Genomic DNA, 16,572 nt, shown 5'->3' on the forward strand with positions numbered 1-16,572 from the left:
TAGAGGATGACTCTTCTCCAGAACATGGTGTCATCTGCCCCAACACTCCTTCCAGACACAACTCTTAAAATATCCTTTTATACTCCACCACTGTAGATTGTGAGACTCATGCCTGAAAAACAATTCCTACAGGAGCTTTCCATCTACAGGTGGAAAGGAGACACGTTCAGAGGGAACCACCGTCTTCTGAAGAGAGCAGGCAGGGAACACAGAGCCTAAAAACAGAAGACCCATCCCTCCCAGGTTTGAGGATTGGGCTTGTTTTGTGCAACCTTCATCCACTCTCTCAAAAAAAATCCTCTCTTATATGGACACATAACATTTCTACTGATGAAAAGCTGGTTAACTAGCTTTGACTGGAATTATCGCCTGGGTGCTAATAAAGCCCATTATTACTGAAGACATCCATATAAAATTGAAAATTTAGAAATACAGAACTGAAACTACAGAACCTACAACTGTGGAATCACAGACAGTGACAAAAAAAGCAACAAATTTAACACTTATCACAAGGAATTACATGGGAAAGGCAGAAAGTAACAAAAAAGGGACTAAAGAGGAAAATTAATTAGCCACAAAAATAATTAAGCATGAATTTAAGAGTTGTCAGTGTTTTCCCTTCTTAGAAGATATTTGCATGTTACATTTAATTAATATCTGACTAGAAAAGTATAAATAAAGCACTTTCTACTGATGCAACCCAAAATAGTTTAAGCTTTTGCTCAAGTAGCTGAATTAAGTGCTCCATAAACTAAAAGTATATCGTGTGTTACACAGTAGATTAGAATAAAATATTGTGATGCAACAGAAATTAATCTCAATGAAACTGAGATTTTGTTACATTTGATAAAAACATGTAGCAAACAACAATAGAGGCACACAGTGAAGACTTCCGCTGTCACACCCATACAAGTACAGTCAAGGTCTATATTTGTATTGGCAACAGAAAGTATCTGTCATTCCTGGAAATGCACAGGAGATGTACAAACAGGACGACAGGGAGTGGAACAACATGATCATGCACATCAGCTACACTGGCAGAAGGAAGGCTAGCTGGACCAAGAAACCCTGCAGCAGTCCAATGCATCTGGAGAAGTCCTGGTCTCCGGGATGGACTTTGGAACAGCAAGATACTTCTGTGCAACTATGAAGTTGAATCAACATCTTGACTATCAAAACATCACTCTCCATTTTCCACTGTGCAAAATGATCTCCCTTTAAATTGTGCTGTTGATAAACCAAGTGACTGAAGTCTCTACGGTGCATACCTGAAGACAAACAGTATCTACAAAAACAGGTACACTCAGCTGAAAATTTTACTGGATTGGAGCATTTTGAGACTATTTTTAAGACTTTTTCCTGAATAAAACTTGAATTACTGGAGGAACAAGAAAAAAAACCACACAAATTGGGGTTGAAAATACACCCACAACACACTAGATGCAACCTAACAGTAAGGTAAAGAGAACATTAATATCCTAAATAAATGTTAAAATAAATGCAAATCAAAAATAATATCCATCATTTAAAGCATAATCATAAAATAAGGTCACTAAGAAACATAATTTGAAGAACTGACACTTCTAAATATACATCACGAAAACAACTATCTTCAGCAATCAAGCTATAATTATGTACTTAAAGTATAGATTTCTTCTGTTTATACGCTTCATTGAGCCAGACTCTCTGAAATTTTACTATATAGATGAGAATCTCTTATAGACAAAAATTAACCAACTCCATTACCCTAGACACTATAAACTTGTTCAAGTTTTCAATCCACTAGAAATTTAGCTTCCCTGTTAGCTAAGTTATGACCATAAAATGATACAGATGCACACAAAAAATCACTTTTTAATATATTCATTATACAGATTGAATATACATATTTGTATGTTAGAATGTCAGATATGAACAAATTTTGTATCATTTAAATTTTTTCATTAAGAGTTTCAACATGTTAGCTGTAAATATGCTCACATTTTTCTCTGCGATGATTAATGGAGGCAGAACAGAAATTATGCTTTAGAATAAATACAGTAACCATTGTTCTCTTCCCATTCCCCCACATTTCTTGCCTCCACGATCCTGTTAAAAACTGACGTTTAACTTTAAGTTAGCTATGCAATTTCTACAGAAACTTAATACCAGTAAGTACTGCAAAATAAATCAACATACTTTTTACTGCATACATATTTGAATCATAGAAATAATATTACAACAAGGAAAGATGATAATATACCTATCCATGTCAGATCTAAATGACATCTAATTAAAAAAAAATCAGAACATTCAGGAAGCAAATGATGATGCAGAACCCAAATTACACCATTTGCTACAATTCTATCAACCAGCTGATTTTCATCAGTGAAAGATTATTATTATTACTATTATTTTATTTTTTTTTAGAAAATTGAGTTCTTGACTTCTTGGCATTTCAGATCACCAAAAAAAATCAAATCAAATGAAGTTAATTACAATGATGAATGTTCAAACAATATGACCTGTGCCTGACTTTCTGATGCTGTTCGCTTGAGCAACCTAATTTGGTCCAGTTCTGGATGTCCCACAGAATTCTCAGTTAGAGACTGCACTGGGTTAGTTATGTTGTATCTGCCAGGCTGATAAAAACCATAATATTCTATTCTCTTTTCCCCTGAGTTTTCCAGCACCTTTAGTTTCTGTCTAAACCAAATAATTTTATAGGTTAGGAACAGGATCACAGCACATGCCAGAATGAAAAAGGCTAGCAAAATGTCAAAAGCCTGATTCAGCTTTTCAACCTGTTGTGTACAAAGTACAGATGTTTCTAATGATACAGGAGCAGCATCTGTTGGAAATAAACCTTCTCCTTCTACAGTTCTGTTAACAGGTATAATCCGTGCTGGTATTTTTACTGGTAATATTGATAATGTAGTTGCCTGTGATGGAATTTCAGCAGCATTTTCTTCATAAGGCAAAGGGTTAGCAGATGTAGCTGTAGTTCCTTCCCAGAAAGTAACGTATTTTGTATCCACATTAACAAACTGTTCCAATGTATTCTGCCTATGTACCTTATGCCATGCCATCAGCAAAGTGGTAGGGCTGTGATGGATTTCTGTAGATCCTAGATTCCACGCTGCTTCTGGGCTGGCAGTGGGGCTACTGCAGTTTGCAAACTGAGTCCACCTAATGTAACGCAAAGGTCTGCCACGCATACTGAGGGGATTTTGACAGTGAATTTTAACAGAAATAGGAGATGATGCTAGCCAATTCAGCAATCCAAGCATTTTGCAGCTACAGTTCCAAGGGTTGTAGTTTACCTGTAGATGAGTTAAAGACACTAGGGGCTTGAGCACTTCAGGTTGCAACTCTGTAATATTATTAAATGCTAAACTGAGTATTTTAAGTGACTGTCCCATTTTTTCAAAGGTACCATCGCCAATACTGGTTATTTTATTTCTGTCTAACTGCAGATACATTAAATTGTTCAATAAAGTAAAAGTGCTGGAATTTATATTTTCTAAATCATTATAACTTAAGATTAACTGACTAAGATTATTTAATCCAAAAAAACCATTTGCAGAAATCTCTTTTAGCTTTACACTTTTTAAAGACAAATACCTAAGCTTGTTAAGTCCTTTAAATGCAAAACGGTGTATTGACTGAATAGGATTGTGAGACAAAGAAAGTCTTTCAAGGTTTTTGAGCCTTCCAATGGCATTTGATGGCACAAGTGTTAAATTGTTACCTTCAAGGAACAAATATACAAGGTTTTCAAGATGATAAAATGCTGAATCTGATATCCGTGAAATCTTATTATTGGCTAGATTAAGTGTTTGAAGACTTATCATTCCCAAGAAAGTTCCACTTCCAAGGACACTGAGGCGGTTTCTTTGAAGTGTTAAATATCTAACAGAAAGGAGATCACTAAATAATCCTCTGGAAACAAAAGCTATTTGATTATTCTGAAGGTACAAATAACGAAGATTGGAAAGACCTTCAAAGGTTCCTGGATCCAGGCGTTTAATATTATTGTTATCTAGATGCAGGTAGCACAGATTAGGGAGTTCCACAAAAGCTTTTGGGTGTACATATGAAATACTGGAATTTTCCATGTAAAGTGCAGCAACCTTCTGAAGACCTGTTAATTCATTTGGAATGACATGCGATATATTATTCCCACTGAGGTATACAAGAATTGCAGTTTTGGGGAAGTTCCGGGGGATGCTTGAAAGACCCAAGTTACGACAGGTAACTTGCCTCCCTGTGCAGAGCTGGCAAACAGCTGGACAGCCAAGTACCTCCTTCTGGAGGAGCAGCAAAAGAAAACCATTAAGGAGATATGGTAATGCTCCTGTGCAGGGTGGAAAACTTTGCAGTCCACACATATCCCTGTCTTTGTCCTTCTCACTCATCTCTGACTTCGCTAGTAGAGATAAAAAAAATTATGAATATTATTCATTTGAAATTATGGATTCTACTTGTACATTCTTTAAAAATACAGGCATTACTTTCAAGATTGTTATTTCATATATTCTCCTTGTGATGCCAAATAATTTCAAAAAAAACTTTTAAGTATCATGATTTTGAATTACAACAAATTTCAAAGTAAATGAACAGTGAAACAAATATACTGTCAAAATAGCTGGAAAATATGTAACCGGTTGCAGCACAAAAGCTGCCAAAATGACAGATTCTAGTAGATTCAAGATACTGCTTATTATTTATTTTTAACAGTTAAAAACGGCCAGGAACTTTTTCAATAGCAATCAAGTAAAAGTGCCAACTAAAACACTGTTCCTTTCATTTGCAGATCATTTTTAATTTAAATTTTGCTTTTATAAAGTTGTGTTACATTCAAAGTAAGCAAAAACAATTCCTTACCCCAAATCTGAAGTTCATTATTTCCGTTATTTACTTGTTTTGCAGTTTGTTAGGCTGTTACCAGTTGACTGACTATACTCATCTGCGAAACGTTAGTAAAAGCACTATTGTCGTGTGCTACAACTCTCACGTTTTTCCCCTGGATTTGTAACTGCTCACTCAGGAAACTAAGAAAGAAGTGGTTAAATTGAGGTTGCCATGGATACAGGAAACTGTCAGACAGGAAGTCATTTTATCTGTGCTTCAGAAGCATTGTTGGAAAGGAAATCTCAACTATTTGTTTCTAGAAAACCAAGAACTATCCTAATTTGTAACTGTTGCCTTTTTTTTTTTTTATAAAACTACTGATTTTAAGTAGCAGAGCTCTAAAGAGTTTTTTCAAATATAGTTAGTTATAGCTATTACAATAAAGCATACCTACTTGTAACTACTATTGCCTTATCTGTAAATCCCAGCCAGAAAACAAAACATTCTATTAAATGAACAAACAACATTTATATTGTTCCATCTCTGTCCACAGAGCAAAATTGCTCCTCACGTAAGCAAAGTCCTGTGAAATATAGAACAGCAAGGTCTGGAAGGCAAGGCCTGAACCCCTGGCATGGTACCCGGGGCATGCCAGCCAGGCAAACCCCTCCAGAAAGCCCAGGGAAGCCTAGGATATCTTGGAGATGAGAACTTCGCAACACAGTACTAAAAAGCTGTGTATTACATTTACATTACATATATAATTTACATATTCATGTATTTTGCAATAATAATAATATTACACAGTATTTCAGTCTTGATCCAGGCACTTAGTTAAGTTTCATGTTAGGACACTTTTTTTTAAGCAGACTTATCTGCATAGGTCTATGTATGTTCTAAAAGCCACATCCTACGTACATGGCTTTAGTTTCCTTCAGTGTCCCTTGTGCAAATAAAGACTTTGTGCAAATATGAACTATAAATAGTCCCCCCACTTAAGTACCGGACATTACATCCCCAGTTTATCTGTCACAGGGACTAAACACTTGCAAAATCCAGAGACATATTCAAAGGGGGAGAGGACGAAACAATAAAAAGAGATGTAAAGTTAGAGATTAAATGTAAAAATAGAGTAACTATAAAATCACAGTTTATACTAACATGAGACACCTTGCTTAGCAAAATGAAGATAACAAAACCCATCAATGGCCAAACACAAGACAAACACAAGTCAAACACAAGAGACAAACACAAGACATTACAGGAGAATCAAGTAGCTTCAGCCACAAATATCTCACATCGGAAGCATGAGTTCACTTAAGAGGCAAAATGTCATCCAAAATATCTTTGTCTATAAAAATCCAAACTGAAATGCAGGAAGCACATGAGCCAAAGAACAGAACAGATAAAGACACACTTTTGAAGCGTCTTTCCTCCAAATTCTACCTAAAGAGTTTCTAAAGCTTTAAAAAAAGTTTTAACCATACACAACTGGCTTTACTAGCTTTTTATGTTTGAAATATAAAACACAAAACATTGTCAACTGATAAAGCTGTTCAAAAGCACCTAGAGTTGGGAGGAAGGGGAGTGTTTAAAAAAGAGACAAATTTAATCTTTAATTCTACCACTGTCAATCTCCCAAAATATCCAAACAAAATTAATAAATCAGCAGAACCAGTAGAATTGGTCCATGGGCCAATTTAGACAGACACTATCAGTTACAACCCAAAATTTGAACTTCATTTGCTTCTTTATTCTGAGACCATTAAACCAACAGGAAAACTAATTGTTCTTTAGCATTAACTATTCATTTTACATTCGATTTTTTAAACCATATTTAGCATTATTGTGGATGCAAGGGAAAGTAAAATAAAGTAGCATTTCATTTCTTTAAAGCAGCAAACACTGAAATAGTTTTGAACAGTTCCCATGATAATTAGGGAAATATCCCAGATATGGGAGAGAGCAGTTAGAATAATTGAAAAAGATTACTCAGATCAGATATAATCAAGTGAAGGAACAAAGCAGAGAAAGACTGCCCCAAAATGATAAGTTACTTCATACTCTGACCTACCCTACACTCCATACAGCTTATTTATACTGACATTTACTTGCGTAAAGAAATTGTAAGAAATAACTTTTACATGTTGTGTGAAAGAACTCCAAAGGACTGAAAGAAGTAAGTCCTGAGCTAAAAATGTTTTAAAGGACAAATACTAATAGATCTTGTGTTTTGAAAATGGGCAGAAAATTTGGAAGACTAAAATAATTACTGAAATTCCATGGGACATCAAATAGTATGAAAATTTAGAGAAAACAGTAGGGTATGGGCCAGATAAACAAAAGTTGGTACCCAGAAAGTTGCTGAATATCTCTGTGGTCTTGTACTAAAGGTGAATTATTGATACCAAAAAATATTTTGATCAAACTCTCAGTACCACAGTGGTCCTGAGTACATCACTGACTTTTTTGACCATCAGGTCCCACATACAAAATTATGAAGAAAAGTGTTAAGGTCATTGATCAATTCACAGTAGTAATTCTGGGGAAAATCTTGTCCAGTACTCTGTAAGAAATGGCACCTAAAGTCCTGCAGATCTGATCTGACTGTAATTTCTAGGTATTATCTCATTAATAGTACACACTTAAAATACCTGACAGGAGTATCTATTATGGAAAAAGAAAAACAACATGCTATGTAATTGATACCATTTGGGGGAAAACCATTAAAAATTGGTATAGGTATTTCTCAGACTCGCTAGTCCATAAAAAAAAAAAAAAGAAAATTCTGTCATTAGTTTAAAACTATTAAGACAGCACTTAAGCAGAAAATCCCCAAACAGTTCATTAAAAAGAGCTCTGGCACCTCCAACAGTGACATATTTTATGCGCATATTTTGTTTTCCAGTGATAGAAAGAGCAAGTTTATTTACGAATATAGATAGCTTCCCATGGCGATACATTTATTTTTGAATCCTGAAGTGAATTTTATCTTAATACGTTAACATTATTGAAGCTCCTTGTGTTGTTTCTTTTAGCATATTAAAATCTAGTTCAATGACTCCTTGCCAATACAAGCATGAAGTCTGAACAACAGCGATTTGTCAAATTCTTCATAAAATGAAATGTCAAAGCAATTGAAAGAACACACAAGCATTACACCTAGTACAGCCCTTCCAAGCGACCTCTATTTTCTCACTAGCCAATACTAGATAAAAGTATGATTCAGGTAAGGATTTAATAAGAATAAAATAGTAATCTAACGCAAAATTATGAGGAGCAGAAAAACAAGTTCAAGTACAAAAGTTATAAATGTAACAAGTTCAAATGCAAGTTCAAAAGTTACCCACCTTTAAAATGTATTAAAGCCAGTTTTTGAAGAAGGATTTCATTTTCAATCATTACAAAGTTATGTTAAGCTCACACACTGAAGGAAAACCAATTCTTATGACTGCAACTATTCTTTTGAGCTTGTAAGAGTGAAATTGTCCATTTCCATCCCACTACATTATTTCACAAGAAACTGTATAGCACAGTAAAACTATGCGGGGGCAAAAGTTAAGAACGACCTGCATTGGATGCACTGTTCATATCCCAACACAGAATTCAGAAGAAAAATCTCAAGGTCAGTTGTTCTCCATTACCATTTCCCTTTATTTCTTTGCTATTGGAACGGTCAGTCCCCAAAAGAACTGCTTATTTTCCAACCCTGCTTATTTTCCATCTTCTTTTTGCTATTACCACTCTAATAATTCAGCAAGTACTTCCTCTTACAGGCCTTCTGCTTTTTTTTCTTCACAGGTGGGCTAAGATGCTCCTTGTTTTACTTCCAAATAGCTACCACTTTCTACCCACATCTTTCTCTTATGTTACATGTTAAAGCAATTTACAAGCTACAAACCCACTGCTTGGGTAGAATAGCCATCAACATTTAATCTCATTTTCACCTGGTTTCTTTCATCCAGTGCCACCTGCTATGGACATCTTGCTGATGTTAAGATACCAGGCCTCAACCCCCTCCCCCAACTCTCCTTTTTTTCCTCATTATCATTTCGAAAAAGTCTTGATTTGCTCCTTCAGTTACTGAAAATTTCTCCGTTCCACTGAGCACTACTCCACTCTTATATAACAGCAACTGTGATTATCATAAAGGGAGGACACAGGCACAGAAGCTGTAATACTAAATTAATAACCCAGAAAAAAACATTCCTGTTTAATAAAGGCACAGTATTAAACATTTATACATGTAAACATTTATCACAAAACCCATTTCAATCAATCTTTAACTTATTTTCCCTTTTATCCTTGGCATTTATATGCATATTTTTATTAAGTTATGAAAAGCAGGTTTTGCAACATACTGAGAAACAATAAGAAGAAAACTACAAAATTATTTTTCCCATTGAGAATAAGAAACTACACATACACCTCCCTTTTAGAAATCTTACTTCACTTTAAACTCTAGAAAAAATGACAGAAAGCTCGTACAAAACTAAGAGTAAAACTCTTACCTAGCAATAATTATTACACCAAAAAACATTTCTTACGCAAACCAACAACAAAAAATAAAGTCAGAGTGAGCAGTAACCTCGTGAATAAAACAATAACAAAGACTGGCCATTAATGAAATGCAGATATGTAATATGCTGAAAAAAAAAAGTATTTTTGGCTTTAGCCTCTAACTATTCGCTACAATAATTAGTGAACTCTGATCAAACTAGAAAAGCAATACAAAATATACTTAATATGACTGCAATTAAAATCCAAAGATTTAAAGAACTCGATTCAAATAATTTCCCAAATTTCAACCAGAGTAGCTAATTAACTTTCTGGAAACTGATTCAAACCTAAATCCAATTGTACAGCTCTCAGCAGCACACCGCCTAACTTACCATACAGCACGGCCATGCACTTAGCATTAGCAACTGACAGCTTCTAAAAATTTTAGAAAAGGAAAGCATAAGCAATTGGCACCTTCCCTGAAAACTACTAGAGAGAATATGTGTACACAAAAACCAAAAGCTACTTCTCCTTTAAAAATACAAATATTCTTTACGCTCCCACACTAGACATTCCTTTACAAAACATCAAGTTTTGATATTTCAAACAGTCACTTCTCCACCATTTTGATTAAGAAACATTGATTTTTAGGACACTACTTATTTGCAGAAGTACTTGAAGTGACGTGGATTGTGTTGTTAACCAGTTATGGCACCTTATTCAATCTTAAAAGTCCTGCACTGCTAAGTCACCAGAAATCTCAGCTGCTCTCCACCAACCTCAAACATCATGGAATATATGGCAAGACGACGAGCAGATGTACCAAAACAGATTAAAACAAACAGGTGGAAAACTAGCTACAAGTTTCTATTAACTATTTTTTAAAACCTATTACAATCTTGTGATTTCTGACTTAGACCTGACTTTAGCCAGGTAAATACATTTTTGCTTGTTCAAAAATGTATTTGCAAGTATGTAAACTACATATTACAAAGGATAAATAGTTTGAAGAAAGCTATTTTGACCATGTCTCAGAGTGTTTTCATACGACTTTAACACAGCAGCAGTTTAAGATTTATATTATATTTTTATGGTAAATAACAAGGTTACATTGTGTGATTTTTAACAGCACTTAAACAGCATTTAATCACCAGCCAATTGAACACAATGGTTTCAACATAATTTGCTATGATAGACGCAGCAACTTAGTTAAAGGTTCAAGAATGCCAAGGCTCATCTGAGACTTTCCAAATCCAGTCATGTGTTTCCAAAATCCCCCTTTTAGGGTGAATTACTCACCCTACTCCCTTCTCAGCGTTTGCAGACGAGCTTCTTCCTCAAGGAGTCAGCCCTGAGATGTGCTTCTCAGGGGTACCCTGAGAGGTATCCCAGCTCAGGGGGAGATCAAGGGTGCAGCCTTCAGCAGACCCTAGAGAGCTCAAAGGGGCTCTTTACTCAGGACTGCTATTTAGAGGACTGTGAGACTGACTAACAGTACTATCATCCCGGCTATGGTACAGATAAGGCAATTTCAGTATTTTCCACCAACCCTGCCACTCTGGTACCTTGCAGAATGTATGGCTCTGGTACTGCCCAGAGCCTGAGCAGCAGGGTTGGAGACACGATCAGGGAGTGCCTGTTCGTACTCACCCGTCAGGCCTGCTGCTCACTGGCAATGGAGGACTGATGTAACATCACTTAGTCCTGAACCACAGCTGAACTTCACCATGTAGATCAAGCCAGCCACAATCCCTGGAGAGCTCAAATTGGCTTTTCTCCAGCTGCTATATATTTTATAAGAAAAAGTGACTGACTTGTAGTCAAGCTCAGATTCCTTACCATGTTCTGGAACTCCAAATTGCAAGGAAGGATCACATCGAGGCCTACCATGGCTCAGAAGCCTGAGCAAGACTTATGTCAAATGCAGGAATAGAGTGGACCTGCCACAGACCATTAACAACTTTTTCTGTCTTTTATATAATTAGAAGGTTTTATTTTAGGATGGAATAGATTTGTAAGAGTTTTAGGAAAGATTCCTGAAATCCTGTATTTATATAGGTCAAACAAAAACAAGATACTAGCTGCAGTCAATCCCTTATGACTACAGTTTAACTTTATTTTTCAGTAGCTCAGTTGCATTTAGTGACATAATCCCTTGACATTATTTGGTACACTTTTCAAACAAGCCTTATAGGCCTTACGGGAAATGTTCCTAACCAGTCCATAATAAAAACCAGTCCATAATAAAAACTCAGGTGTGGTGAAAAATTAATGAAGTTTTTGAACAAGGGAAGTTTAAACAGTATGTCCAATCTGCATCCTCTAGTCAATGCTTTGATGTCAAATACTAATTATGTAGGTGAACACACATTTCACTAAATAAATAAAAAAAGAAGTGGGGAAGAAAGGGCAATGGCTTCAGTAGGGTATCCTTGTTTCTTTATTGAGATGATAAAATTAGTTATGTAACAAATTCTGACTTTATAAATGAGGATATATCCACCTTGAAGGAGAATATGACGTTATACTTATATTATTGGGTTCATGAGGGGTAGGTCCTGCTTAACAAATTTGATTTCCTTTTATGATAAGATCACCCATCTAGTCGATCAAGGGAAACCAGCTGATGGGATCTTTTTGGACTTCAGCAAAGCTTTTGACACGGTTTCCCATAGGATCCTACTCGACAAAATGTCCAGCATACAGCTAAACAAAAGCATCATACGATGGGTGAGCAATTGGCTGACAGGCAGGGCTCAAAGGGTTGTGGTAAATGGGGCCACATCTGGCTGGAGGATGGTCACTAGTGGGGTCCCTCAAGTCTCCATTTTAGGGCCAGCCCTCTTCAATGTTTTTATAAATGATTTGGATGTAGGACTGGAAGGTGTCCTCATATGACATATGAGGAGCGGCTGAGGTCACTGGGCCTGTTCAGCCTGGAGAAGAGGAGGCTGAGGGGGGACCTCACCGCAGTCTACAACTCCCTCGCGAGGGGCAGTGGAGAGGCAGGTGACCTATTCTCCGTTATCACCAGTGACAGGACCTGTGGGAACAGTGTTAAGCTGAGGCAGGGGAAGTTTAGGCTGGACATCAGGAAGAGGTTCTTCACCGAGGGGGTGGTCGCACACTGGAACAGGCTCCCCAGTGAAGCAGTCACTGCACCAAGCCTGTCTGAATTTAAGAAGAGATTGGACTGTGCACTTAGTCACATGGTCTAAACTTTTGGGCAGACCTGCGCGGTGCCAGGAGTTGGACTTGATGATCCTTATGGGTCCCTTCCAACTCAGGATATTCTATGATTCTATGATTATTATATGACTTTCTTGTTATGTCCTAGTATTACATATAGGCATCATCTTAAGAGGAAAATTAAATTTCTAACAAAGTAACTTTAAAAAATGACAAAGAAAAACTTCTGTAATAACCTAGTGAAGATTTATAATTGCAGACTATAAGTGCTTGTACTTGCTGAATGCCAATTATAATTGGCAGAAATCACACTGGCTGACATATCAGATTTGATACACAATGAAAAAATGCAGACATTCGTTTACACGAAGATTAGATACAAGTAGAGCAACCTGAAGAACCTCTTCAGCTCTTAGCCTCTTCTTTGCAGTAGTTTTTCCAGTCAAATATATTTGCATCAAAGGGAAAGAGTGAACACTGGAATCTGGAAATACTACTCAAGTGCCATAAATTAAAAAGAAAAAAGACTGGATAGATTCAAATGCTTTGTATTTCATACTTAGCAAAGTAAAGTCTCCGCTATTTTGGAGCTGTACCACTCTACACTGGTATGTCTAGCAAGAATGAACATACTCTCAAGCACCAAAATTAGTTGACCATTTTTGGAAGGCACTGACTTTAAGAATTTACAGCAGAAATAAATTAAAAACAGACAAAATACATTTTACAGGTGAGCTCTTAAAAAACCCTCAGGAACAGTAAGAAGTGGAACAAAGAAGCCCATTAGGAAATTACTACCTGCTTATTCTAACTTTAAATTGATTGCCGTAGTATTATTTAAGTCTTTAATATTTTGACTTAACTTCCTACCATTGGTTCTGTTGCTTTTTTTTTCCACTATCCTCCCCAAACTGTGTTATATGAAACTAACACATCTTTCCCTACACAGCATCATGAGAAATTTGAAAAAGAAATTCAACTGTAGTACCAGACTACTATGGTTTAAATTGACAGAGTAATCACAACTGCTCTCCACTTGAAAATGCTCATCAGGAATCAATATTAATAAGAGGTTACAGATGCCACTATTCAGATTTGGATAATTTATGTACAGCATGGTTCTATTTTATATAGATAACTCTTCATGGATATCACACAAATTCTATATTGAAGCTTACATTGACCTTTATTTAAGATCTAAAAAAAAACTACACCCACTTTCACAGAAAACAGTGAAAGGACAAGTATCAGAGGTGAGCAAAAACCTGCATGGCCTTAGAAGCGTCATGAAGCAAGAACAAATCCAATCCATTTTACTCTGACATATACTCTCTAAGACTGCTAAGGGAGAGTGGGTAACTAGCAGAAAAGCATGCTGCTTCTTTTTGCCCTTTTTTTTTTCCTTCAGTGAAAGCAGAGACTGATTATATCTGGGACCTCTTAAAAATCCAACCTGGACTATGAATCCCAGATGTTCACAAGCCTACTGCTCAGTATAAGCAAGCCATAGAGTCTAAGCTAGCAGCATTACATAGGACAGCACAATCTACAACGATCTCTTTTCAGTAGACACCCGTGTAAAACAAAGTGTGCTCCCAGACAAAATGATGTGATACAAAAATCCAGCAGTACTCAGTTCAGGCCAAAGAATTCTTGCAAATCCCATGGGATACATGTGTCAGTCACTCAAAAACGCTAACAATTTGAGTGCCCAGATTCAAGACAGCAAATGAAGATAATTAGGTAACACTTACTTTATGCAAAAAAAAAACAAATGAGTAAAACCAGGAAATTACTGCAAAGTGAAAAGGTGCTGCAATACTACTCAGGAAAGAAACAGTTATTGTTCTTTTTAATATTTTTTTTTTTAATATGAACTTCTAAAGACTAACACAATGTGCAGCTGCAAGTAGGAAGATAAACAGGATGCTGGATTGAAGGACTATATGCATGCATGATACAATGCAGTGGTACTGTTGCTACTAAAGATCTGTCATTCTATATGATGATATTGCTTACAAGACAGCTATATTTGGGCTAATAAACTGTCACTTTATAACCTGCTTAGGCCAACGATTTGGCCTGAGAACCACTGTGACCTACAACTGCAATGTAGCAATTTCCATCGTATCCACTCTAAAATCCTTTACTAATGCTAGGTGCAGTACAGATACCTATTTTCTCTACAGTGGAATCCTGAAACCTGCTAGCAGCACCCGCTATGGGAGTGAGCTGAGGGTGGAAACCTGCTCTGCAACAAGCAGAAACATATACATGGCTTTCCTGAGCAAGTCTGCCTCACTGCCATCCTCAGGAGACAAAATCCTGTTCAGCCTCAGCAGCTGAGAAATCTTGAACTGGCTTAGGAAATCCAAAGAAATGTCTAATCAGTAATCTGTTTGGAGAGGTAATTCAAAAGGCAAAATTACATAGCTTTTCTTGAGAAGGTTGTTTGTAAGAATTTAAGTATCCTGTTTAAATACAGTAGTTTAATATATTTTTGCTTAACTCTGCAAGTTGACTTGCAAAAGAACATTTTTTTTAAAATGAGTTTCAGATGTGAGATACAGCAAGCATATGTAATATAATTTCTATGAAATGCCAAAAACAGTGACTCACATTGTTAGGTAGAAGGAACAAGCGCTTGACAGAATCGATTTCACGTATTCAGTCTGAAGGTATGTTTGGCTCTGGTAGTCTATTAGTTGTACAGTAAAATTTTTGTAGCCTTTATAAAGATATGCCCACTGAAGAGAAGCTTTTTTTTTTTTTTTTGAGAAGAGGCATTCTTAAGTAATTTGAATATCTGAAAACTAAAGCTGTCATTAGCAGAAGTTTTATTGCATTGAGGACTGCCAAAAATAATTTGCTCTTGCAGCAGGAAATTTGGAACGGCTGAAGGTAGTTCAAAATAACAAGGTTATCTAAAGCAAGTTTTTTCCTTCCTATCTTTACAAGAAACTTCACAGGAAGACAGGCATGTACTTCAGCAACTTAAATTTTAGCTAACACCTCTAAGAATGTTTCAAATACACTCATAAGTTTTAACACTTATGTCTGCTGAAAAGAACAAAAGCTTTCTCAAACCAGCTGCTTGGTTCACCTTTGGCTAAATATCTGTCCTGATGATCTGGGGAAAAAAATGAAAGCTTCTGTGCACACTAAAAGAAATGAAACCGCTAAGTTATACGTATAAGAGTTCCTTGATTTTTAGGTACCAACTACATACTCTACAGCTTTACAAATACTAACATAGCTTTAGGATTTGTAAGTAACGTCTAAATTATCATTGGAAAATACTTCAGACTTTTCAAGAAATCTAGCAGACCAAATGTTAACTCATGCAATACTGTATTCCTGACTTTCAAAGCAAACAAGAATACTTTGAGGGTACATATGACCTGAGCTCTCATCTAAACATGTATTACAAATGAATCCCTGTAGTGACAATTTAAAAGAGTAACTCTGTTCAGCATTTTCATTAAGAATTCTTTTTTTGTGTGTGCTTTTATCCACTAATGGCCATGGTCAGAGAAAGGGCAATACTATAAGCTAATCAGGGAAAAAACTGTTCCACAGTTCTTCCACAGTAACTCTTCCACTGAATGTCATTAAGTAGAAATACAGGATGAATGTTATGAACTACCCCTCAACCTGAAACAAGACTGAACAAACTCTATTCCCTAGAAGGGACATCAAAAGACTAACGAGCCAACTCAAAGAACCACATATGAGAGGTGCAGCTAATCCAATATTAATATGGGAACGTACGCTAAAAATTATTGTCAAAATTACCGTAGTTTCCTCACTTTTGCTGAATGACATTTTCAAAGAAGCTGAAAAAAGTTTACTGCTTTATTACCATGAATCCCAAGAAAAGATTAATATAATGTAGCATCAAAATTTTATCTTTTTAAGCTTCTTTAGCCCTAAATAAAGATGCAATAAAACTACTCATATTTGAATATTAATTTGCAATATTGTGAAAGGTCTTACAAACTATCTTAAGGGGCTTTGAAGAATTCTTTTTAATACATTTTTGCATTCTCT

The 16,572-nt window shown here is 36.0% G+C and overlaps 2 protein-coding genes across 8 annotated transcripts in view; both read right to left on the reverse strand.

Annotated features, from left to right (window-relative positions):
• The window catches only part of IPO11 (importin 11), a 108,949-nt gene that overhangs the window by 18,669 nt on the left and 73,708 nt on the right, over positions 1-16,572 (reverse strand). The gene's annotated exons all lie outside the window — the stretch shown is intronic.
• Positions 1,837-16,569, reverse strand: LRRC70 (leucine rich repeat containing 70). Its single transcript, XM_083817391.1, has 3 exons — positions 8,184-16,569; positions 4,867-5,033; positions 1,837-4,408 (listed from the first exon to the last, which is right to left on the reverse strand). The coding sequence occupies exon 3, from the start codon at positions 4,395-4,397 to the stop codon at positions 2,475-2,477; it is 1,923 nt and encodes a 640-aa protein (XP_083673517.1). The 5' UTR covers positions 4,398-4,408; positions 4,867-5,033; positions 8,184-16,569; the 3' UTR covers positions 1,837-2,474.

The sequence above is a fragment of the Anser anser genome (assembly GCF_964211835.1).
Source record: "Anser anser genome assembly, chromosome: Z".
Classification (NCBI taxonomy): Eukaryota; Metazoa; Chordata; class Aves; order Anseriformes; family Anatidae; genus Anser; species Anser anser.

What these genes read in the sequence shown, in the direction of transcription:
- LRRC70 (XM_083817391.1), bottom strand. Translation starts at nt 4,397, where the DNA reads ATGAGTGAGAAGGACAAAGACAGGGATATGTGTGGACTGCAAAGTTTT.